Genomic DNA, 24923 nt, shown 5'->3' with positions numbered 1-24923 from the left:
TACAATATGTCATGTCACTCGTTAAAAATTGATATAATAACATTTGACTAACAATGATATATATTTGATGCTTTTCCTTATTCAAATTCTCTCTTATTGAACTCCCAGAAATAATTAATTGAGTTCCTTTGAATAACATGTTCTCCTAGAACATCATCCAAGTAATTGATGGCGTGTGAGTGCGAAGCGTGCAGAGGTCAAGCTAGGGCATCCGTGCCCTATCTCGTGATCGTTTTTCACGCAAGGGGGTGGGTTTTGTTTGGCGTTGCAGGGAGGGGTGCTGCTTCTTCTTTTCCGTTTGTTGAAGGAGGTAGCTCGGGGGTGTCGGGGGTGATCGGTCCTTGTTTCTTTGTTTGCTGCTGCATTTTGTGGTGTCGGCGGGGTTGGGAGGGTTCGTGTTTGGGAGCCTTCCTTGGTGGAGTTTGGGAGGTGAGAGGGGTGGGTGTTTTGTGGGTGAGGGTTTTCTTTTCCCATATCCGTTTGGGGTGGGGGTTTTCTATCGTGCATGATGGCTGGTTCCCGAGAAGTGGCTTCAGAGTCTTCTCCTAGCTTGGATTTTTTAGCAGCTTTGGGTTCGAAATCCCCAAATCATGGCGTTAAGACTTTTGATGATAATCTCTTTGCTCCCAACTCGGGGGTTGCCGACGCTGGTGTGTCCAATGGATCCTGGATTTCGAAGTTTAACGACTGTCTCAAGAGATACAAAGAGTCTGAAATTGGTAATTCCGCCTGAGATGATTGCCGAGGATGTTGAATATTTTTCAAAGCATTTGCTTTATTGCAAATTTTTGGGGATGAGGGTTTCTTTGCAGTTTTTGGAGAATTGGGCTCGGAGGACTTGGGCGCCGGAAGGGGAAATGGATATTATGTTGTTGGCAAACAATTTCTTCATGGTTACATTCAATTGCATGGAGGATCACAATAGGGTCTTTGAAGGAGGCCCGTATTTTTATAACCAGGTGGGGTTGTTCATCAAACCTTGGCATGCAGGATTTAACCCTTCGGAGGAACTCCCGAATAGGGTCCTAGTGTGGGTTCAATTACCTCATTTCCCGGTGGAATGTTGTCGGGAGGATGTTTTGCGGATGCTTGCTTCATTGCTTGGGAAGCTTGTTGGATCTTCATCGCAAACCTTGGAGAGAAAGGTAATGACTTTCACTCGTATCTGTGTTGAAATTGATCTTAGTAAGCCTTTGCTAGATGCTATAGATATGTGTGCGGGCTCTTATTCTTGGGTCCAACAGCTAGATTATGAGACTTTACCATTTTGGTACCGTCTATGTCATTAGTATGGTCATTTGCAGGACAAGTGCCCTAGGTCTAAACCAGTTGTGCATCAGCCTCAACAGTTGTCCCGTAACCTTGATGGGGCTGATAAAGGAAAAAATTTCATGTATGGTGTGGCTGTGGGTGTTGATAGTTTTGTTCCAGTTAAGAAAAAGAATGGGAACCAAGGTCAAAAGAGGTCTTTGCAGGAATGTCAGGAGGAGGATACCTTTAATAGATTTGAAGCCTTGGATGACCTTAGTCAATAGGAGGTGAATCCGGGGATGATTCCTTTGGATCATAGTGTAGTTGGGTTGATGCCTGATAGTGTGAACTTGGATCCTACCCAGGGTCTGCAGGAGGTTGGAAGTCAACAGACGGAAATGGATCAGCAAGTATTGGCTCAGATGGGACCCATCTCTAGTGCTGAAGTGAAGACGGCTGGTGGGGATGTTTCTCTTGCAACACATAAATTGGACTCTGTTGGGGTTAAAAGTAATAAGATCTCTTTACATCTGGGTCTTCTTCAGAAAGACATCAAGAAAGGAGCAACGAAGAAGAATTCGAAGGTTGGCAAAAAGGACTTGTATAAGATTAAATTGATGGGGGAGAACTTGGTTGAGTCAGGGTCAGTAAAGACTCTGAATTCTCATTTTTCTAATTCCCCGAAATGATTGTGCTTTCATAGAATATGAGGGGCTTGAACAGTGGCCCTAGACAAAAAGTTGTTCGGGAATTGATTAGGAGTCATTCTCCTGATGTCCTTTTCTTGCAGGAAACTAAACTATCTGTGGAAAGTATGTTGGGTCTAGTGCCTAAGCTATGGGGGGGCAGGCGAATGTCAGTGTATTGGGGTATTTGGCTCCTCTGGAGGTGTGGCTTGCCTTTGGAACCCCTTCAGGATTCGTCCTATATGGTGGGTTTCTTTCAGATCATTTTTATCTGGGGTTGCCTCTAGTCTTGAGACTGGGGAATATATCTTGCTTACTAACATTTATGCCCCCACTGATCTTCAGAGTAAGCAGAATTTGTGGTCTCATTACTTTTATGCGTGGGTTTATTCCTTTTCATCCGTGGATTATGGCAGGTGATTTCAATGCCATCTTAGAGTTGAGTGAGAAGAAGGGCGGTGTTATGCGGTTGGATCCTTCTTCGTTCCTTCTTTGGGATAGTATATCAACCTTGAATCTGTTGTGCGAATCGCACACCCATCCCCGTCTTGGACAGGGACCCCCCAGTTTGTGCCTTTCTGTCCTGCCCTGAAATTTGGCAAGTCTGGAATTTCCTGACCCTAAAATTTGGCTAACTCTGAAAACTGAAGAAACCTCCAAAAACTAGAATTTGCAATATAACTCCTGGAGGTCTGAAACCACTCTCAAACATCCTGAAAGTATATATGGAAATGTCACTTATACTTAAACGTTATATTCCATATGCTCAATTTCGGACCCAGAAGCCAAAAGTTGAAAAAGTGAAAAGACCCTCAAAGTCTGAAAACCACTTCAAATGTCCATTTTCGAACCCTGGGGCTAAAATGTGAAAAAGTTCAAAAGTTACGAAAATGCCCCAGAGGTCCGAATTTCACTTAAGTTGTCCAATTTCGGACCCTGGGCCAAAAAGTGAAAAAGTTGATAAAACTGGCAGGAGGTCCGAAAAAGTGAAATGTTGCAAAAGTGCCTTCAGGTCCGAATTTCACTTAAAGCACCAATTTTGGACACTAGGGCCGAAATTCGAAGTTTCTTCTAAATTTGCAAAACGCGTTTATAGGTCCGAAATTCTTCTAAAAATTGCGAAATATGCCTTATGGTCTGAAAATGCCTTTCGGCACCAAAGCGCGAAAACTCCAAAATCGCAAAGGCAGAAAAGTGTGCTAACACTCCGAAATCTTCAAAATCGCGAAGGACCCCTTAAGGATCCGGAGTTTGCTATAAATTTGCGAAAGTCTCCAGTTCGCTAAAACAACTTTGCTCTGAAATTTATAAAATGCTGAATGGTTCGAAATTCTGGGCAAATTCCAAATATGCTGAAGGGTCCGAAGTTTTTTTATTTGCAGAAGTGTTTAATGATCTGAAAATTACCCTTCAGCTGGAACAAAACCCCAAGCGCTCCGAAATTCGCCAGAGGGTTAAGACGCCTTCAAACCTTCGAAATTTGTGAACACATTTAGCTCCGAAATTTATAAAAACGCCTTATGGTCCGAAGTTTTCTTTTAAATTCCAGAACGCCAGGAGGTCCGAAAATGATAAAGTTGCAAAATTCAAACAATCCAAAATTTCCCAAAAGGGTGCTTAGGTCCGAAAATGCTTTAAAAGTTTGTACGAAACCCCAAGAGCTCCGAATTTCGCCCAAAACATCAATTTCGGACCATGGGGCCAAAATTTAATATTTGGAAGAGTTGCAAAATCCCCAAATGGTCCAAAATTTCACTTAAAACACCAATTTCGGACCCTGGGAGGCTAAATTGGAGAATATGATGAAATTTCAAAAACGTCTAAGTTCTCCGAAATTTACTAGAAAAGCATGAGAGTTAGAGTTTTAAAATCTGCAGAAGCTCTCCAAACCTCCAGAATCATGCCATAAACCCATTCAAAATGCCCAAGACTCCAAAGGTAAAATCACGCAGAAGTAAAAGACCAAGGATCAAATTTCACAATCGAAGAGAAAGAGAAGCATTTTCAAGATACATCTCACAAAGAGCTTCTCAAGCCAGACGTCGTAATTTAATTTAATGTTTGTTAAATTAAATTATTTAATTTTTCAAATTGATTTAATGAAATGAAATTGGTTGATCGCAGGACGTCATCGAGAACCAGGAGAAAGACCTGAAGCGCAAATCGAGGAAGGGTCGCAATTCAAGGCTAGGCGCTAAAGACTGGAAAAAGAAAAGATATAGGAGCGCAAGAGCAACCAAACATTGGGAACCGTGCCGCTGAACAAAGATGAAGTCCACCATCGGGACCACAAACCAAAGAACACTATGAATGCTGCAAGTTTATGCATTCTTAAAAAAGTACATAGCTGGATTTAAGTCCAGAAATTCAGTTTTAAAGCTGAAATTGCTTTATTGTAAACTGCCTATGGGTCCCGTGCAAGATATTTTTGTGAATGACTATTCTCAACCACCAAGAAGATTGGATAGACCTGAATTAAAGCCAAATAGTGGTAGGTAGTTGAGATAGTTGCTGGTTGGATAACTGAGAATTAATTAGGCATTGGTTAAAGCTGTTAGCTTCTGGAAGACAGATCAGGGCCCTTGGATGCAGTCCATCCTAGCCTTCGGTTCAAAATTGTAATATCTATAAAAGGCAGAGGCCTTTCTTTTGTAAAGGGAGAGATTGTTAAACAGTTAGATTGTTAGATAGTTAGATTGTTAGATAGTTAGATTTTAGAGTTAGAATAGGTTAGATCTTAGCAGTAGCATAGAGATGCTGCAGAAATTGTTGTAATAGTGAGTTGAAATCCATATATAAACATTGATTTGGTGTTTATTGTCTTGTTTTCATCCTGTTTGCATGGTTTCTTTTAGTATTTTAGATAGATCTTTCTATTTTGGGTGTGCAGGTATTTGATAGATTCGGGCTCATACCACTGAGGATATGTTGATTGTGTATCCTTTTGTGTGGTTAACCTGAGCCTTCGATTGTGCTTAGTTCAATTGCAGATGTCCGTCTGAGCTGCGCCAGAATTGGGTGCTTAGCCGTGCGTCTCCAGTTTGAAAATCTTCCAAGTCCCTTTGAAGATTGCACCGTTCCTGCAAGGTTGTGAGCCATTCTGGCCAAACAGGAATTGGTTATGTGGAATCCGTCCGCCCGCATACCCGTGTTGTTAGTTTTAGATCTCCTAAACCTTTCCTTTTGCTCTTTATTGCGTAATTCAAGAATCACAGCAGACTAGCTTGTTGCAAATCGTAAGTCCCCTTGTGTTTCCAGCAAAAACGCATCAAGCCACTGAGAGATCCCGCAGTCAAGACCTGACAAAAGAAACCTTGAGGTAGTCTCCTTTGATCAAACTTAGAAAACAGCATTAGAGACTTCCTTATCTCAAGAGAGAGTAGGATAATCAGTCGGCTATTCTATTCTGCGTTGGCCGTATGGAGTTTGCAGCAATGCGATTTCATCCACGTCAACAGAATCTTGTTGACATCAAGCTCGGTAATGGTTTGTTCACTTGGAACAATAGGAGACTAGGGGAGTATTGGATTGTGGAGAGGCTGGATTGCTTTCTGGTTTCTAGTTTTTGGATTGGTGGGGGATGGTCCACATGCTCTGAGATTTTAGATTGGAAAGGTTCGGACCACTGGCCCATCAAATTGGTGTCCTCTTCTGCTCAGGTCGCTCGCACTCCTTCATTCAAATTCCAGCTTATGTGGTTGCAAGATTCTTCTTTGCAGGTTCATGTTGTAGAGTGGTGGAAGAAAGGGAGGCCAGCCTTTGGCACTACCATGTACACTTTTGCCAAGCAGCTGCAATTTGTTAAGTTTCAGCTTAAACGGTGGAATCGTCAGTGTTTTGGTAATATCTTTCATGCTTAGACAGCTGCTCAATTAGAGTTGAATGGCATTACTAGAGAGATTAAAGAACATGGATTGTCAGAAGCCTTGCTTAAGGAGGAAGTCTAGGCAGTCAAGGTTTTAGAGGAGTGGGAGCTTAGGGAGGAAATCTACTGGAAACAGAGAGCTTGTATTGATTGGCTTCAAGCGGGGGATAAGAATACTGTGTTCTTTTTCAATTCAGTGAAAGCAAGAAGGCATGGCAATTCCATCCCTGTTCTGGTTGATGATAGAGGTGAGCGGTGTTTATCCTTGCAAGAGATTTCTAGGGAATCTATGCCGTATTTCCAATCCATTTTTAGTGAGGATTCTCAAGGGGAATCGAAAGAGGAAAATCAGGTTCTTGCTTGTATTCCTTCTCGAGTTACTAGGGAGATGAATGGGTAGCTTATGGGACCTATTTTGTTGGACAAACTTGAGAGGATTGTTTTTCACATGAAGAAGAGGAAGGCTCCTGGACCGGATGGGTTTCCGATTGAGTTCTATTAAGAATTCTGGGATATTATCAAATTGGACTTATTGGAGGTAGTCCAAGAGTCCTAGAGAAGTAAGCAGATGCTTCGGGTTTTGAATGCGACTTTCATTGCGCTCATCCCCAAGTGTGATGGGGCTGACCGGTTAGGCCAATTCCGTCCTATTTCTCTTTGTAATGTGATTTATAAGATTATTTCTAAGTTGATAGCAGAAAGGTTGAAGAATTGGCTTAGGGGGGTCATTTCTGAAGAGCAGAGTGGGTTTGTGCAGGGCTATCAAATCTTGGATGGAGTGGTCATCGCTACTAAGACCATTCATTCTATGGCAGCTTCCAAGAAAAAAGCTATGTTTATCAAGCTGGAGATGGCAAACGCTTATGATAGAGTCTGATAGTCCTTTCTCCAGAAGATTCTTAGGTCCAGGGGCCTTCATCAAGGGGACCCTCTTTCCCCGTACTTATTCATTCTTCTAGTTGAGGGTCTAGGGGATTGATTAAGTATAATGTGGGACTGGGTATTATTTATGGTTGGAGTTGGGGTAATGACATACCTCCTCAGTCCCATTTGCAGTTTGTGGATGATGCCCTGATGGGACTGGCTAGGATTAGAGAAGCTATAAATCTATGTAAAATCTTGGATGTCTATCTTGTGGCTTCTAGCCAATTGATCAATGAGGATAAATCTTCCATTATCTTCTTCAACACACCCGGAACTATTCAGTTGAGGATTGCTCATATCTTGAGATTCCAAGTCGGTTCTCTTCCCTTGACTTACCTGGGTATTCCTATCTTTGTTGGTAATTCTCCCAGGGACTCTTGGTAGGGTATTCTAGACAAATTTCGTATGAAGGTTGAGCATTGGACTCATAGATGGTTATCCTTTGCTGGGTGGGTTCAACTGATCCAGTCGGTGGTCCGTGCTCTTCCAATTTATAGGTGTATGCTCCAAGTGGCCCCAAAGTGGTTTGTGAAAGACTTGGATTATTTGGCAAGGCAATTTGTTGGTGTAATTATTTATTCATGTTGGATATTATTACACCTTACTTAAGTTTACTTAGGTACATGCATATCATAGTAGTTTGGGTATGAGACACTTGGGTGTTTGTGCCACATTGGGATAGTGTGTAGGAGAATTTCCACCTTTTGTGGTCTTATCTTGTTGTTACATTCCACATTCCGTGGGTGATCCACCTCATGTGGAATATTATATTGTTTCTCCTACCTACTACACCTATTTCCTACCTACCCTTGTTTCTTATTGAGCCACATGTCATATTTGTGTGCTCACATATCCATATAGCCTTGCCTATATAAGCAGGCTCATATTCATTGTATGTAACAACTTTTGATGATCTAGTTGATCAGTATTTTCATCTTGATAGAATACAATTTATTCCTATCATCTATTTTGTCTCTCTATTGTACTTTTCATTGAGCTCTTGATCTTGGCAAAATCTCACATGGTATCAAAGCCTATAGAGCGTCTTTGATTAGTCATTTTGGAGGCTTACATTTTTGGATCTAGGGAGGTCCTATTTTTGGGGGCGTCTAATGGCGATTTGGACATCACGGTTGAGTTTGGGAGGCCGTTTCCATAAAAATTGAGTATAAAGTAGACCTATTTTGGTGAGGGAAAAAATTCGCCAAATTTGCTACATTTGTATGGATTTTTCAAAAAAAAAAATAAAGTATTTTTTATTTTTTGCAAAATATTTTATATATTATTTATTTCGCATAAAATTTATTTTGGGCGTTGCAAGAGTTTTTTATTTTAAAAATAAAATTTTATTATTTTAAGGGGGGGGGACATTACCCCTCCCCCTCGTACCGTACTTCGTCTGGGACCTTGCAGGATTTTTCCCCGACTATGGCAGCTTCGGCTGCCTGTTCACCGACTCTTGTGCACCCGGTGATTGTTGTTCGCCGACTTTCGACACCCAGTGACTGCCTCTTGTGCCGACTTGACTCCCCATCGGCACCTAACTTTTTGTATTTCTCGCGGTTGTTGGTCCTTCCCCCGCCTACACCCGTCGACCTCGAGCTCCTCCACCGCCGGCTATTCTCTTGTGCTTCGCTACCACTTCCCGACCGACACCGCCCTCCGCTGTAGGTCCTTTCTTGTTGCGCTCTTGTTGCAGGTCCTACTCGACCTCCTCCCGCCAGCGACTCCATCGGCTCCGACTCCTCTCGGCAGCGCCCTTCGGGTCCCACCACCGACCCCCTCTTTGCCGCTCCGGCTGTCGTGCATTCTCCGCTGGTTACTGTTGTGACCTAACTCACACATCACCCCATCATAGATAGGGACCCCCTTGTTTTTGCTTTTTTCAGGTTTTGTCCTAGCTTTGCATTTTCATAAATCTTCATTTTGAGAGAGTTTAGAGTTAAAGTTTTGAGGTCATCCGGGCCAGATTGAAAATTTATGCTCAGAATTGAATTTGAACGCTGCCAAAGTGTTCAGAAGATCTGAAGGACGAAAATCGCAATTGCTTTGAGCCATTTCTGAACAACCTGCAATTTTTAGAAATTTTTGCTTTTTCTACTTTTTTTTAAATTGACATCTGGGTTTTGTTCTTTGAGCTATTTTATTATTGCCCATTTTGTCGGAATTTGAAAATCTCGCCTCTAGATATAAAAAGCAGGGCTTCAAAAATTTTGTTTTTTTCTAAGATTAGGGTTTTGTTCTTTAGGTCATTCTGATCCTACCCATGTCTTCAGATTCGAAAAATTTTGCTTCTAAGTGTAAAAAGCAAGGGTTTGAAAATTTTGCTTTTTTCTGAGATTAGGGTTTTGATCCCCATGCCGAATTATTCCTACCCATGTTCTCAGATTTCAAAAATGAGGTCTCCAAGTGCAAAAAGCAAAATGGAAATCCAGATTAGGGTTTTTGTCTAGATGAACCAGCAAGGTATGAACATGGCATGAACATTGTTGACCAAGTCAAAAGAAGGCAAGTGGAATGGCACAAAAAAAAAAAAAAAAAGAATTCATCCAGGTTGAAGAAATAAAAATGGCAGACGATCAGTTAAAGTGTGGAAGAATTCTGAGCAGGATCAATTGAAAAATTGTCCAGGAAAAATTGTCCAAAAAAAAATTGTCCAACAAGTGTTAAACTCCTACCAAGAGTTAACTAACTCATGGCAAGGGTTACTTAACCCCTGCCTAAGGTTAAGCTTATTCATGCACCAAAAATGTCTGACAATTTTCAAAGTAGACCTTTTGTATGAGGAAGAAATTCTTTCCAAGTCAACTTTAAAAACATGGCACAAGCAAGAAATTCTTTCCAAGTCCAGTTTCAAAACGTGGCATAAGGAAGATGTGCAAAATTCACCAAAGCTTGAGAAAGAATGTAGGGCCCACTTAGGCAAAATTGAAGATGGCATAGAATAAAAATGATATAAATTTCCTAGTTGGCAATAAAAGATGACTTGGCGATAAAAGATGACATGGCATTCCAAGAGAATTAAAGAAGGCAAGTATGATGAATAAATAAATAAGGAAAATAAAGAAATAAAGTCAAAAAATAAATAAATAAATATTTTTTTGGGCATGCCTTCCTCAAATTCGAATTTCTAGGAGATTTAAAACAAATAAAACTTTCTAAAATCACAAATCCCTTCTAGAAGGAAGAATAAAGCATTAAAACTTTCTAAAATTACTTCCTTGTGTGACAAGCAAAAGGTTTAGATAAAGCTTCTAGAAGTCTCCAAGACAACTATAAGACAAGGTTTTATTTCATTAAAGACTTCATTATTTGCCTAGCAAAAATTCAAGCTTCTAGAGGATAAAATAAAGCTTCTAGAAGCCATCAAAGAAGCTATAAAAGGAAGTTTCATCTCATTAATTCTTCTTTCTTCAAAACAAAGATTGAATCCTTCCTAAAATTTGCCAAAGGGAGCAGCTCCAGAGATTGATTAAGTTATCAAATTTGCAGCAGGGTTAGTAAGATTCAACTTTGGATAACAGTTTGAAGGTATAGATTCAAGGGTTTGAAGGAAATAAGTTTGATATCCTCTTCAAATTTGCCATTTACAGCAGACTGAGGGTTTGCTGATTAAGTTATGAGTTCATCCTTGAATCTACCTTGGGAAAAGAATTCAAATCTGCATATAGACTCCTCAGAAATCTTTCAAATCTGCCCAAAAAAAATTAAAAATTCATTCAAGATCATCCAAGACAGCAAATTGAAAGTAGACTTGACCAGAGAAGAATAAAATCTTGCCATGTCAAAAAGAAAGTAATTTAAATTCACATCGTCCAGCTGCTGCTATATTGATCAGCCAAGAAGTTTTAATCATCTCCAAACCCTCCTTGGAAGAGAAAGATTGTTCGACTCTGATATACATATGATAATCTTCCAAGTTTGAAATAAAGCGTGAATTGAAATCTGTCCAAAGATGTGAAAAGTCTACCTTTCCATATCCAAGGAAGAAATCCTTCCAAAATTTGCTAAGGAATGAAACATGTCCAAAGATTTTGTCCAAGGAAGAAACCCTTCCAAAATTTGCTAAGGAATGAAACATGTCCAAAGATTTTGTCCAAAGAAACCAAGCACAAAATTTGTCCAATAAATTGAAGAGGAAGACATACAAGCGTGAAAGCTTTTCCATAAAAATTTGACACCATCCAAAGATTGGACAAATAAAGAATCACATAAAGAAAGAATAAACTTTTCCAAAAGGATGTGACAGAAAGATGAATTGTCTGATTCATCCTGGAATTTACCATGGACAGTAAACATAACGACTCCCAAAATTCACTAAGTATAAGGAAAATAGTCCAAGACAAAAGACATGTGACTATCCAAACTTTCCACCAACATGAAACATTGTCCATGATCAAAGGAATGCTTAAAATTCTTCCAAGAAGACAAGATCAAAAGACAAGAAGACATGTAATTATCCGAACTTTTCAAACCCTAAGGCATAAAGAAATTGTCAAACACAAGTTCAAATCCATTCCAATTATCTAGGCATTAATAGAATATGTGAAGATACCTAGCCAGAGACCTGAAATTGGAGGACAAACTTGCCATGCCAAGAGGATAAGATTCTGATCACAATTCAAATGAAATCAGACCAGCAAGTTGGAAGATAATTTTATTTTCCAGAATTTTTAAAATTATTTTTTTTTTTAACACTTAGAAAAATTTTCAAATTCAAAATTTCTAGAAAATTCTAGAAGATTTGAGAGAGGAAATAAAACTTTCCATTTTAAAAAGATTAAGGCAAAAAACAAAAAAATAGAAAAAAAGAAAAAACAATAAAAAAAAAATTAAAAAAATAAAATAAAACTTCTAAGTTTAGGAATCCAAAATTCTATAAATTCTCAACTTATTCACTCCATAGTTCATTATTCAGGTTGAGAATTTTGGAGAGCTCCTCTCAAATTTCATGAATTCTGAAGAAGTGGAAATTTCTAAGTATTAGAGGTCAAGAAATCAAGAACTTTCTCTCAAATTTTAGGACAGATTTTCAAAATCAGAGGTAAATTTCAGTCATAAAGAGGATTTAAAACCTCAATTTGACTGAATTTCCACACCCTTTTGTCTTAATTTATCAATTTCTTGGCCAAACCCTTCACTTTCAATCAACTTTTCAAAATTTTAACCCTTTTTTCAGGCTGAAAGTGAAATTTTAGGAAAGAAAATTAAAAATCAGAATTAAGTTCTGGAAATAATGTTAAGTTTCATGTGTTTTGCAGATAGCAATGAAGTTCGCCAGCAAGTGAGTGCAGCAAGAATCTAAAATCAAGTCAAAATGGAAGAATATCACCGACACAGATCTCGGGCATGTTGATATGGAAGAGTTCAAGAAAGGGATGTATGGATATGATGGACACATTCCTACACCGATTGCTTGCAAGATGATGCAGAATGGAATTGTCCAAGCAGCCGGATTTCCACCAACCAAGGAATGTACTGAATTGATTGTCGAATGTGCTTTGCATTATAAAGCACAGTCAAGAGAAATTATTGCACCAGATGGAAGAGTTTTGGCTAATCTTTCAGAACTGTTCATCCAAGAGACCTTTGGCATACCAAAGCACAGTAAAACCACCTACAAGACTAAGGAGCAAGCCCAAAAGGTTTATGATAGTCAATCCGAACTCTGTGCTGCGAATGTGAATAAGTTTTGGCTGAAAAAGAAGAGACCTCAAGGAAAAGTACCAAAATATTTGTTGCCTCCATTCTTCAAATAAGAATATGGAGATCTCATCCTACTGCTGAATCGAATAATGGGCAGCTCTAAAGGTCAATTGTTCAAAACATGGATGAGATTGACCAGATTGTGTCCAGATTCATCGAATATCAGAAGAAAGGGGTGCAATCCTAAAAAATAGCATCTTGTGCCACTTGTCTCCTTTGTAATTGATCTTTGATATTATTTTGGGAAACCCTAATTAGGGTTGTGTTGTTTAAATCTTGACCGTTGATCTTAAATTGATCTTGGCCATTTATTTCTCTTTCAAAACTCTATATAAACCCCTCTCATTCTCTCATTTGTGTGTGGAGAGTTTTATGAGATTGTTGCACAGAGCTATTTGAGTAATAAAATATTCATTATCAGTATTGTTTTGAAATCTCTTTTATTGCTAAATGGTTGCATGGTTACATACTCTCTTCAACCAATTAATTAGATTTGCTTAAGTAATTTGTTTCAAGTAGTTAGATGAATGATAGATTTGATAGTTTAGATAGGTGAAATCTCACTCATACTTTTGTTGAATGAATGATTTTCATTTAACGTGCAAAGTTAGCCTGAGCTTTTATGCAGATGTTTAACTTCTGCTTAGAATAATATTGTTCAATTGTTGGTATTATTCGAAAGTGTGAAAATTATAAGCACAACCTTAGAAGATTGCACCCGCTCTGCGTAGTTGTCCAAGCATGGCGAAATAGAGTGTCGTTACTATGTTTCACCTAATCTATACCGTCTCTTAAGTTCATAGGAATAGCTTAGAAGTAGTATAGAATCCCTTAACCTTCATCCCCTTTGTTATTCTTTTTGAAGTCTTAAATCGAAAATCAAAAAACTAAAAATAAAAATAAAAAATAACATAGAGCATAAATTGTTAAATCTGCCTAAGTTCAGCCTGTGAAAGAAAAAAAATATTGGTCAATAAAAGTAAGTCCCCCTTGAGATTTTCAGCACACACCACTACCCAAGCAGCTATCCCACTAAAGTCGCTCGTTCGCACATATAGACCTTGGAGTCACCTTGTGGTCTTCTTGCAATCTTGGCACAAGTAGTGATTTTGTTCAGGAGAGAATAGAGTATCCTTGTGGTATTTTATTCTAAGTGTTTGGTATATGATAAAACATACACCAACAGTTACTCACCGCTAGCCATGCCACGTCATGCGGCCGCCACGACAACGCCTCCCCAGCGGCTCCTGTCCAGTCCCACCATTGCGCCATGTCAGTGTACCATCTGTCGAGTTCGTAGTGCAGTTAGCCTGCCACCTATTCGGCCACATCATCGACACCTCATCCTATCCGTAATGCACGTCTATCGTACGGCCCAATCAGAGACTATCATGTCAGAATCTCCGTACAGTATGAACGCCACGCAGTGGTGGAGGTAAAGTGTTTTTTACGGCCAGTCGGGTGTCAAATTTACACCCGTCATTTGCTGACGTCAAGACTGCGTCAGCAGTATTTTGAAAATCACTCATTTTTATTTTCAGTTTTGCAATCTAACTTCACTCATTTTCATTTTCAGTTTTGTAGTCTGACTTCAAATGGCCATATCTTGGTCATTTTGGCTCCTTTTTTGGTACAATTTTTTTTGAAATGGACTAGAATTCCGTGCTCTTTATAGTGGTGGAGGAATTTTCTGATTTTGAAGGACGATTTTTTCAGAATTTGCAGATCTTCATGACTGTACCTGTCTAATCCCAAATTTTGCAACTTCAGAGGCTTCGTTTGGGGTCATACGACCTCTTTTTTAGGTGTCGTTTTTTTGAAAGTGCATAATTTTTCGTCTACTTTCATAATCTGCCATTATTTTGCAGTGATTTTGAGTAGAAATTGTACTTTCAGTATTTGGTCATTTTTGGCCTATTTGGTACTTGTATTTTGCTTGGATCTCAGTTTAGATCACTTGTAGTATTGTTGAAGTCTCTTATATCTCATTTTGAGAAGTTGTAAGATTGAAATAAGAAGTCCACCTTGCCTTGTTTTGCATGTGGCCCATTGTATACGCACTAAGTATAAAGTGCCAAATCATCATTTTGGGTGGGTTTCTTGATTGAGTAGTTTTGGGGGGTGTCTTGTGTGATTGTGACTCTCTCTATCTTGTGTTTTTTTCATTTTGGTATTATGGGTTCTCCTAAATTTCCACTTTTAACTCCTCATAATTATGCATCATGGAAGATAAAGGCATGGAGTAAACTAATGGAAAAATGACTCATTCGTTATATAAATGGAACTATTACAGCACCACTTGATCCTAAGGCTGATCCTAATGCTCAAATTGAATGGCTCACTAAGAATGCTATGGCACTTGGAACTCTTAGAAAGTATGTATCAGATGACCTCATTTTTCACATTGATAAGTGTACAACAATTAAAGAGGCTTGGGATATTTATGAGAAACTGTATGGTCAAGTTGATGAGATTAAGGGCTACAAGCTTGATAGTGAACTCACAACTTTGGATCCCAAGGATTTTGATACAATCCAAGATTATGTCACAAAAGCAATTGAGCTAAGAGCAAAGCTAAAGGATTGTGGCATTGACAAAAAGGATACTCAATTGGTTTATAACTCGTTGGACAAGCTTCCTTCAGAGTATGCAGCCTTTGTATCTAGCTTTCACACCCATAGGTTAGCTCAAGGTTCCTCATACACTTCTCCCTCATTTGATTCATTCACGGAGATGTTGATACTTGAGCAATCTAAGTTGACCAAGATGGGGATTCTCAAATCTTCCAAGTCACAAGCTTTGGTGGCTAATAAAGGGAATCAAAGCAATCAAGGGAAATGCAAGAATCAAAAGCAACCTAAGTCAAAACCACAACAAGATGGAGCACAATCATCCTCACCTAAGAGGAAATCATATAAGGACAATCTTTTTTGTGGATATTGCAAGAAGTTAGGACATGATGAACATCATTGTTACAAGAAGGATATTGATAAGTTGAAGCATCTTCTTGAGAAGAACAAAATCAACCTACCTTTTAGAATGTCTACATCGACTTCTTCTTCAAAAGAAAAGGATATAGGAAAGGATCACTCTTTTGGGACAGATAAAGGAAAGGGACAAGCTCTTTGTGCTACTACAAGTCATGATCCAGGGAGATGGCTTCTAGATTTAGGGTCTTCCTATCATATGGCATCTTCGCAATCTATGTTATCTTCATTTGAGCCTTGCACCATGCCGCAAATTTTGATGGGCAATCATACATACATGGATGTGATTGGGAAAGGATCTATTGCCATTGGCGATAACTCCTTCAATGATGTGTTGTGTGTACCCCACTTGACAAACAATTTTCTTTTCATCTATCAAATCACACATGGGGCAACTAGGAAAACTGTGGAGTTCACACCTAATTCCATTATCATTAGAGACTTGGAGACTAGAGCTATCGTTACAACTGGGGTGGTTGATCATGCATCTCGGTTGAACTCTTTTCATATTTTGGTCTTATTGATGAGGTTGATTCTTCCTATGTTGATGATTCAGATTTTGAGGAGAACTTTGGGTACTTGAACTTGGGGATTCTCACATGTGACCCCGTTCTAGAGCCTTGCATTTCATCTCCTCCTATTGATATCACATCATCTCTTGCACCTGATGATGCAACTAGTGCGACAATTTTGCATTCTTGTGATTCAGTGCAGCAGGATATTACTTGTCTTCCAGCTTCAGTTGATTGGGATGATTACTTGACAGACATTGCAGGTTTGTTTGTGGAGTCCTACATTGCAGATTTGGGAGACACCATTGATGACATTCATCTTCTCTTTGATGAAGATGATCCTTCTTCGATTGTTGTGAGGGAACACTCTGACCCTCTTGTGCATTCTCTACATGATCCTTCTTTCGAGATTGACATGATTGTGGATTCTTATGTACAAAATTTGGAGGAGGTCTCTTTATACTTAGAGGAGACATGTGAGTCTTTGGAGATTGTTCTACATTCATCTTCACTAGATCTTGGAGTGCCTTTTTCAGCAGTGTGGAGCAATTTACCACCTTTGGAGGGGGTACCTTCATGGGGACACTTGAGCAATTTTTTGAGATTCCATTCATCATGAGCTTTTTTCCTACATCTTCCCTTCATGATTGGGGAGACTTCATTGATACACCTTTGGTTTTGTTTCTTCCTAAGGGGAGGAATGTTGTTCGACGTTCATGGAGTAGTTTCTTCATACATCATCGAGCTCCTATCATTGGTGCAGATTCTACATTGAGGGGGCGCTACCTAGCTTATCTTCTTCTCTCATATGGGGGGGACTTTTTCCTCACATGGGGTTTTGTCCTTCACATACTTCTATGAGAGTTCTCTTGTATAGTTTTCATCTCTCTTTTGGGGGAGGATTTTTTCCCATTGGGTTTTTCTCTCTTTCCCCGCTTTGTGAGAGATTTCATTGCATTGGTTTGCATGCATTTGCATTTGTACATGGGTACCTAACATGGCCTAGTAGCCGGGACCCATCTTGCATTGCTTAGTTGCATTGTAGACTTAAGTGCATTCCCCTAAGTTGCAATTAAGGGGGGGTGTTGGTGTAATTATTTATTCATGTTGGATATTATTACACCTTACTTAAGTTTACTTAGGTACATGCATATCATAGTAGTTTGGGTATGAGATACTTGGGTGTTTGTGCCACATTGGGATAGTGTGTGTAGGAGAATTTCCACCTTTTGTGGTCTTATCTTGTTGTTACATTCCACATTCGGTGGGTGATCTACCTCATGTGGAATATTATATTGTTTCTCCTACCTACCACACCTATTTCCTACCTACCCTTGTTTCTTATTGAGCCACATGTCATGTTTGTGTGCTCACATATCCATATAGCCTTGCCTATATAAGCAGGCGCTTATTCATTGTATGTAACAACTTTTGATGATCCAGTTGATCAGTATTTTCATCTTGATAGAATACAGTTTATTCCTATCATCTATTTTGTCTCTCTATTGTCCTTTTCATTGAGCTCTTGATCTTGGCAAAATCTCACACAATTCTTATGGCCAAGCAACCTATCCTCCCATAAATGGAGTCTTGTCAAATGGGACTTGGTGTGCAGCTCGAAGCAGTTGGGTGGGCTTGGCTTAAGGCAATCTTCTCTATTTGGGGAGGCTTTGGCGGCTAAATTGTATTGGAGGTGGTGTGTTGAATAGGATCGAGGCTGGGCTAGGATCTTGTCTTTCAAGTATATGCAAAGGATCCCGAAGGAGGAAATCCCAAGATATCCGCTTGCGGGAAAAAGCTCTACGATTTGTTGTACTCTCAAGAAAGGGGCTACAATGATAAAAGGAGGTCTTTTTTGGATCTGTAAGAGGGGGGAAGAGGTGCTTTTTTGGTTCGATTCTTGGGATGGCTATCCCCTCATTATTGATCAATTTCCTAATTTAGTGAATCTTTGCTAGAGGTTCCTGGAGGCGGGATGGTCTAGAGTGAGCGACTTTAAGTTTGTTTATAGGAGTGGGCAACTGGAGAAGGTGCGGTGGAAGGTTCCTAATGAATGGTCGGTTATTGATATGGAGGAAGATTGTGTTGAGCTTCATGGCATTTTGGCTAGTAGACACTGTAGTTCCCTTATGGATAGGGTTAGACTTGCTTGGTCCCCGAATCCTAAGGGTGTTTTTATTGTTGCCAGTGGGTACCAGGCGCTGTTGTTCCGTGCGCTAGTGGAAATATGTTTGGAACAATCTCTCTTGGCCGAAGTGTAACTGTTTTGCTTGGACTTTGGCTTCGAATAGATGTCTAACCTGGGACAATATTCGCAAGCATGGGTTTATGGGCCTTCCATCTGTGTTTTGTGTGGTAATGGGGAGGAGGATTCCTCTCACCTATTCTTCAGATGCCCTTTCTTGTTGCTGCTCTGGCATTACTGGTGGGGGGTGTGGAAGAACCCATGTGTTCACGCGGATTCTTTGATGGAGTTTTGGAGCAGTTTGGGCAGGCCTCCTATTTTGTCCTCTTTTCTCCAGATTCTCTGGCACATTGGGCCCATCTTCATACTTTGGCAAATCTAGCTAGAGAGGAATAAGAGGATCTTTAGGGAAGTTAGACTGTTAGTTCAGCAAGTGTGGAATAGAATCATTGGCATGATCCAGGAGATAGTGGAAGCTAAATGTGATGATCCAGGAGATAGTGGAAGCTAAATGTGAGGTGAATTTTCCTTTGGATAGAGGAGAGGCTGATATTGTGAGTAGGTTGGGTTTGCAGGAGATGTCTCCTGTCTCAACTTGTGTTAGGAGAGGTAGACGTGCTAAGAAGAAGGTTCAAAGGGTGGGAAGATGGTTGCCCCCTTAGGATGATTCCATTAAGATCAACACCGATGGCTCCTCTCGAGGTAATCCGGGTCCTGCTGGGATTGGGGGTGTTGGTAGGAATTGTATGGGGGATGTGGTTTTCTTCTTTTTCAGTTCATAAAGGGCAGCAGTCTAATAATTTTATGGAGGGTCTTGCAATTTTCTATGACCTGGAGTGTGCATATGAGTTGGGGTGGTGTAAGGTTATCTGTGAATCAGATTCGCGGATTATTGTTAATTTGTTGATTGAGCAGAAGGTGAGTGGGATTGATTGGAAGGTGGCAGGGATTAAGCACCAGATTTTGCAAATTAGTGCTATTATGGAGAGGGTGTCTTTCATCCACATTCCTCGTGAATGGAATAGAGCTACGGATTGTTTGGCTAAGTGGGCTTCGGAACATGGTGATGTTTGGAAAGTTGAGGGTTGGGAGCATCTTTCCCCTAATTACTGTTAGGACTTGCACAAGATCTTTGCTGAGTATGGATAGTTATGAAGCTGGTTGATTTCTGGTTGGGTTTGTAGTTCTCTTCTGGAGCCTTGTGGCTCTGGCTTTCTTGTGTAATGTTGGTCTCTGATTATTAATAAAGTTTTTACCCCTTTAAATAAATAAAAACATATATATATATTTATTTATTTCATTTTTTAATCTAGTAATCTAATTATCCTAAACAGATCAGTTTCTAAACTAATCCTAAGCTAATGATTACCAAGAGGCGCAATATTAAGATAAAGTAGAGGCATGTTTTAAGACTTTTCTCTAACCCTCAAAGAGAGACGACTACTCAGATTGGGAAATAAATATAAGTATAGCCTCATACAAGTAATAGGGGGATACGGAAGGAGTAATGGTGGAGAATATGAAGGGGATCCGAAGGTTATAGCAGACCGATCAGATGAGAATCAGAACTGTTATCAAACGACAGGCAGAAAATATTCTGCTTCTTGGTAGTATGCACAATGATGTGCTTAATATGAATGCTTAATATATGAAACCTGATAACATTCTCATGCAGAATTTAGTAGTGATATAAATTTAAATAATAATAACAATAATATAATAATAGTAATATAATTATAATTATTATAATGTTTTATAAGAACTGCATCTGCAGTAATATATAATGATAATATCTGAGAATAAATAACATATATAAATATATATATAAGATATATGTATATTAATAATAAATATTAGACTATAAATCAGATAGAATCCTTAGGTTAATATCAGGAAGAAGCCTATGTTTCTTTGTTATCACCAATTGGATTATGCTAAAGATAGTTTTGTCTCCTAATCATTTTAGTTTAAGTCATAAGTATGTTGAGATGGATTAATTATGGTTAAAACAAGCCTAAACTTAGTAGGGGACATTACAAGGCTTCCTTTGCTCCCAATTTGGAGCGAATTTCCATTGCTTGAGATTTGGAGTGACTTTCTCTTGAATGCACTTCCATTGCCTTGGTCTAGGAGAGAACTTTTTTAAAGGCAAGTCCATTGCCCCCATTTTGGAGCGAAGTTCACTTGAAACTACTTCCATTGCCCTTCAATCAAAGCAACTTCCTTTGCTCCCAATTTGGAGCAATTTCCTTTGCTTGTGAATTGGAGGGAACATTTGGAGAGCCACTTCCTTTGCTCATGATTTGAAGCATATTTTACTTCCATTGGCCAAGTCTTAAAGTGGATTTCCATTGCTCCTATGCTGGAGCGAAATTGCTCCTCATTTGGAGTGAGTTTTTTGGGATGCACTTCCATTGCTCCTAAATTGGAGCGAATTTCCCCGTTATGCTCATTAACAAGATCAATTGAATATGAATTTTGGTGCCAAAAGTCGAATTCCAAAAAGGGAAAATGTATTAAGTAATTGACAAGTCGGCCACCTTGAAAAATGATATTAATTTTGTTTAGCTAAATCAGGTTGGCCTGCCTAGGAAGAGACACCCCCTTTCCCCTAAGGCGCCTATAAAGGGCATTCAAAATGGTCATTTCAATCATCAATTCAAAGCAATTCACTCCTTCAAACAACGAATTAAAGTGCAGAGGAGAAGAAGTAATTATTACTATTAGCAAGAAAGCAAATTTGTCTTCATTAAGGAGCAGATCCAGTCACCAGAAGAAGTAAATTTCATCAAAGGGATAGTAAATTTAATCCACCTTTAGAATCAGCAAAATTCACAAGCCTCATATCTTTGATTAGGAGGATCAAACCAAGGTCAGAATTCTCCAAGACATGAGGTGATAAAACCAAACTAAGTGGTGAATATGAGGTGACTTCCTTTGCTCCTCTTTAGGAGCGAACTTGACTTCCATTGCTCCTCAATTGGAGCGAAATTCTCTTCCCTTGCTCCTTCATGAGAGCGAAGTCACCTCCAAGGCATTCATTAAGGGTAATTTGATGACTTTTGCACATGGAGACTAGGAATGATTGATAAAAAGGTGACAAAATTGATGAAAAAGCAGTTAAGAGCAGGTTGGATGGTGATTCAAAGTTGACTTCCATTGCTCTCTCTTAGGAGCGAAAATCACTTCCTTTGCTCCTTAGTTGGAACGAATTTTACTTCCTTTGCTCCTCCTTAAGAGCGAACTTCCCTCCATTACATCCTAAAAGGTGATTTAATGAACTTTGACACATGGAGAACAAATCTTGAGCATTTCCTATATTTCACCTTGCATATTGACATGGCATGAGCAGGCGAAGGGATCAAATAGATGAAGATTTTGATAAAGAGATGTTGGAGATGGTGATTTAAATTCATTTCCTTTGCTCCATCATTGGAGCGAATTCCACTTCTAGAGCTAAGAAGACACATCTTTTACGCCTATAAAGGCTAATCCAAAATCAGCCATTTGTTCACTTGAAGTTCCTTCTCCACATAAGCAAGACAGCGAACCTCACTTCCTTTGCTCCTCAAAAGGAGCAACCTCCTCTATAGATGCACCTATCAGACCTGCAACACATAAAATCAAAGATTATATCAAATTAAGAGGGTATATAAGGGTTATATATCATGAATGTTTAGTACCATACTTGTTTTGTTTTGCAGATGTAAAAGGATGATGATGCAAATTGCAAAAGCAACACCTTGACGAATAAGAGAAGGAAGATTGCAAGACCCACACCACCATGCAACTTCAAGAGGAAAACTTCATCAGCAAGCACAAAGGTATCAAGGAAGGTGATTGTGCAGGAAGGACCTCAAGGTATTCAAGAACTCTCACCGCATCATGTTGACATGAAGAGGTCAAAACCTTGGAGTATGAAGGAGAAATCATACAATTACCTCAGGGCAAGATAAGCAAACAAAGATGGAGGAATGACTTGATCATGATGTTGCTTCCCATCATCACCACATTGAGCAAGCTTGAGATGTTGAGTATCAACAGATTTTGCTCAATACTCATTCATGATGGTGAGTCAAAGCTACAAGTACAAATTGAGGTGGCATCCTTGTCACCATTCCAACAATCAGAAGGTTCCACATCAACATGTCTTGATTCAATGCACCAAGCTCATCCATAAGGACATAAACTCCAATACACCTACCCCCACTATCTATTGGTCAAATGTTCTAGAGAGGACATGTGTCCAAATGTTGTAATTATTTCATTGGCTAAGAAGAGTTTGTTGTAACAAACCCTAATTAGGATTTCATTGTAAAATCTCAACCATTGATCTCAAATCGATCTGAGCCTTTGAATTTTAATGAGCTCTCTATATAAGGCTCAAACTTCTCATTTGCAAAGGTTAATAGTTAAGAGATAATAGTGAATAGTGAATAGAGGTTAATAGCGAATAGTAGATAGCAGCTAGAGTAGAATAAGAGGAGAAGGCAGAAATTGTTGCCAAAGTTGTAAATAAACTTCCTTTTCATTGAAGTTATGGTGAAATGTGTTGTTTCTTTACAAGTGCATGGTTTCTTGTTGGATCTTCATGTTAGATGATGAATAATTAGATGAATGAAAGGAATTGTGTATGATTCATGGTGAAACTCCTAATCCATACCACTAGCAATTTGATGATTGCAAATTTGCCTTGTGTGGTCAACTGGAATACTTGAATGAGCCTAAGTTCAATTGTTATTCAAACATTGATATGCATTCAATTAATGGTGTCTATGCTTGATAATGATTTGAAAATCATCTAATTTCCTTAGAAGATTGCACTAAATTTTGTGGAGTTGTTGCTTTGCATGTCAAAGCAAGGCTTCGTGGAGTTCCACCAAAGATCATTCATTGTCTCTTGCATTCTTAGGAATAGGATAGACTTCCTATACCTTTTTCTTTTTCTCTTTTTTTATTCTCCAAGCAAGTAATTAGAGTCTAAGTTCCAACAATTCGAGCATTCAATTATTCAACGTAAGTCCCCTTGGATTACCATCAATCATATCAACCATTGAGCTTATCCACACATCGAGACCCGACAGTAGGAACCTTGGAGTTGTCTCATTTGATCGTGAAACATAACATTTGAGAGACTTTATTCAAGAGAGGATAAGATACCTTGGCACTTTATTCTGTGTTTGATTGTGCATAAAAAATACATCAATAGGTACCACGTTTGAGATTTCTACAAATATCATCAATGTTCTATTGGAGCTCGCAAAAGAACTAGGGGAAAAGGAAGATAATAAAATAAAGGCTCATATTGTGATAGGACTGTTAGGATAAGGTGACATTAACCTTGCTAATCCTATGTCATTCATGTGTCTCCATGTTCCTTGGAAAGTGTTCCTAAGGACATGACAGGAAAATATTAATATTTGTACATTATGGCTAATTGTAATTGCATTTTCAAGAGGTGAACAAGTAACTGTGATAAGGACAAGTCAAAATGGACAAATTACCCTCTTTTAGACATCCAAGAAGTTTTTATTGGCTGCAGCATTGAACTGGAAGGTGCTGAGACCTACTGTAAACTGCTTCGCTGCGTTGAAGCTCAAGCAAGTGTTGAAACTTATTGCTAACTGAATATGCTAGGCTGGAACTAGGAAAATGCTGATGCTGATTGCTAATTAAAATATACTGAAACTGCAAAACTGGACTACACTGGATTCTAAAAGCTCTGTGCAGTTTCTGAACTGAAACCACCAACTGGCTTAAAGTGTTGAAACTAATTGCAAACTGAATATGCTAGGCTGGAACTCGGAAAATGCTGATAATGATTGCTGATTGAACTATACTGAAACTGCAAAACTGGACACTGAATTCTAAAATCTCTGTGCAGTTTCCGAATTGAAGCCACCTACTGGAAGGCTGTGGGTTTTTGTCCCCAGTCACCATATGAGATGCCCAAGGGTTTCTGTCCTGGCATCTCAAGCAATCCTCATGGTTTCCATCCCATGACTGTAAGAAAGTTATTCAAATGAGAGCTCAAGAGAGAAAATATTCTGAATGAATGTTTCTGCTACCCATGCTTGTTTAAATAAGCATAAATTTCCCTAGCTAACCCAAGGGCAGCCACCTCTTTTGACTTTATTTTATTATATTTCTAACAGTAAAATAAATCTGATACTATCCTATCCTTTTTGAGGTGACCACTTTTGGTCTTATCCTAGTTAAGGGAGCCAACTCTTTTTTTTTTTTTTTTTTTGTCTTTTCTGCTTGTTTTTTAAATATTTCTTTCTTTTCCATTTTTCTGTTGCTGCAATATTTACAAAAAAATGACATAATGTAGCACTGTCGAACTTTTTATGACTAACCCAATGAGTGGTGTATAGAGTGTTTAGCTGTAAGATTAAGGGATGTGGAGATACGCCACTGCATAACATGTAAGAACCCTTACTAGTTCTAACCCAAAATTGCATCACAAATTTCACTTACATAGTATGGGCATTCCGTCAAACATTTGTATGGTCATATCATTCTGAAACTTTCACTTATTCCACAGAGACATTTCAACCTTCTCTTGACACAAGTAAATCCACTGTTCTGAACTTGAATTAGGTAGTTTTCTGTTACAGACTTACAGATATATATAGACTTGCATAGCAATGATTGCAGAATAGAAATCACAAGTGATAACATATCATAACTGCAAATAACTAATCAACATCTCAAGACAACTCTATTTTTTACATACAGAATATTGTTCTTGGCAATAGAGATGTATTGATAAATTCCGATGTAGAAGACAGAGATTACAATATT

The 24923-nt window shown here is 38.9% G+C and overlaps 2 protein-coding genes across 3 annotated transcripts in view; both read right to left on the bottom strand.

Moving 5' to 3' along the window:
* The window catches only part of LOC131041516 (pentatricopeptide repeat-containing protein At1g03100, mitochondrial), a 74665-nt gene that overhangs the window by 49124 nt on the left and 618 nt on the right, over positions 1 to 24923 (bottom strand). The window lies entirely within an intron of this gene.
* LOC131856452 (uncharacterized) overlaps positions 13359 to 24923 on the bottom strand; it is a 47957-nt gene continuing 36392 nt past the window's right edge. Inside the window, exons 2-3 of the mRNA XM_059208249.1 lie at positions 13627 to 13717; positions 13359 to 13379 (exon numbers count right to left, since the gene is read on the bottom strand). Of these exons, the coding sequence (XP_059064232.1) occupies positions 13359 to 13379; positions 13627 to 13717 (112 nt within the window). The remainder of the gene's footprint in view (positions 13380 to 13626; positions 13718 to 24923) is intronic.

This window comes from Cryptomeria japonica, chromosome 7 (genome assembly GCF_030272615.1).
Source record: "Cryptomeria japonica chromosome 7, Sugi_1.0, whole genome shotgun sequence".
Taxonomy (NCBI): Eukaryota; Viridiplantae; Streptophyta; class Pinopsida; order Cupressales; family Cupressaceae; genus Cryptomeria; species Cryptomeria japonica.
Note: the sequence above shows the minus strand (reverse complement) of the source record. Positions and strands in the feature narration are given on the sequence as shown.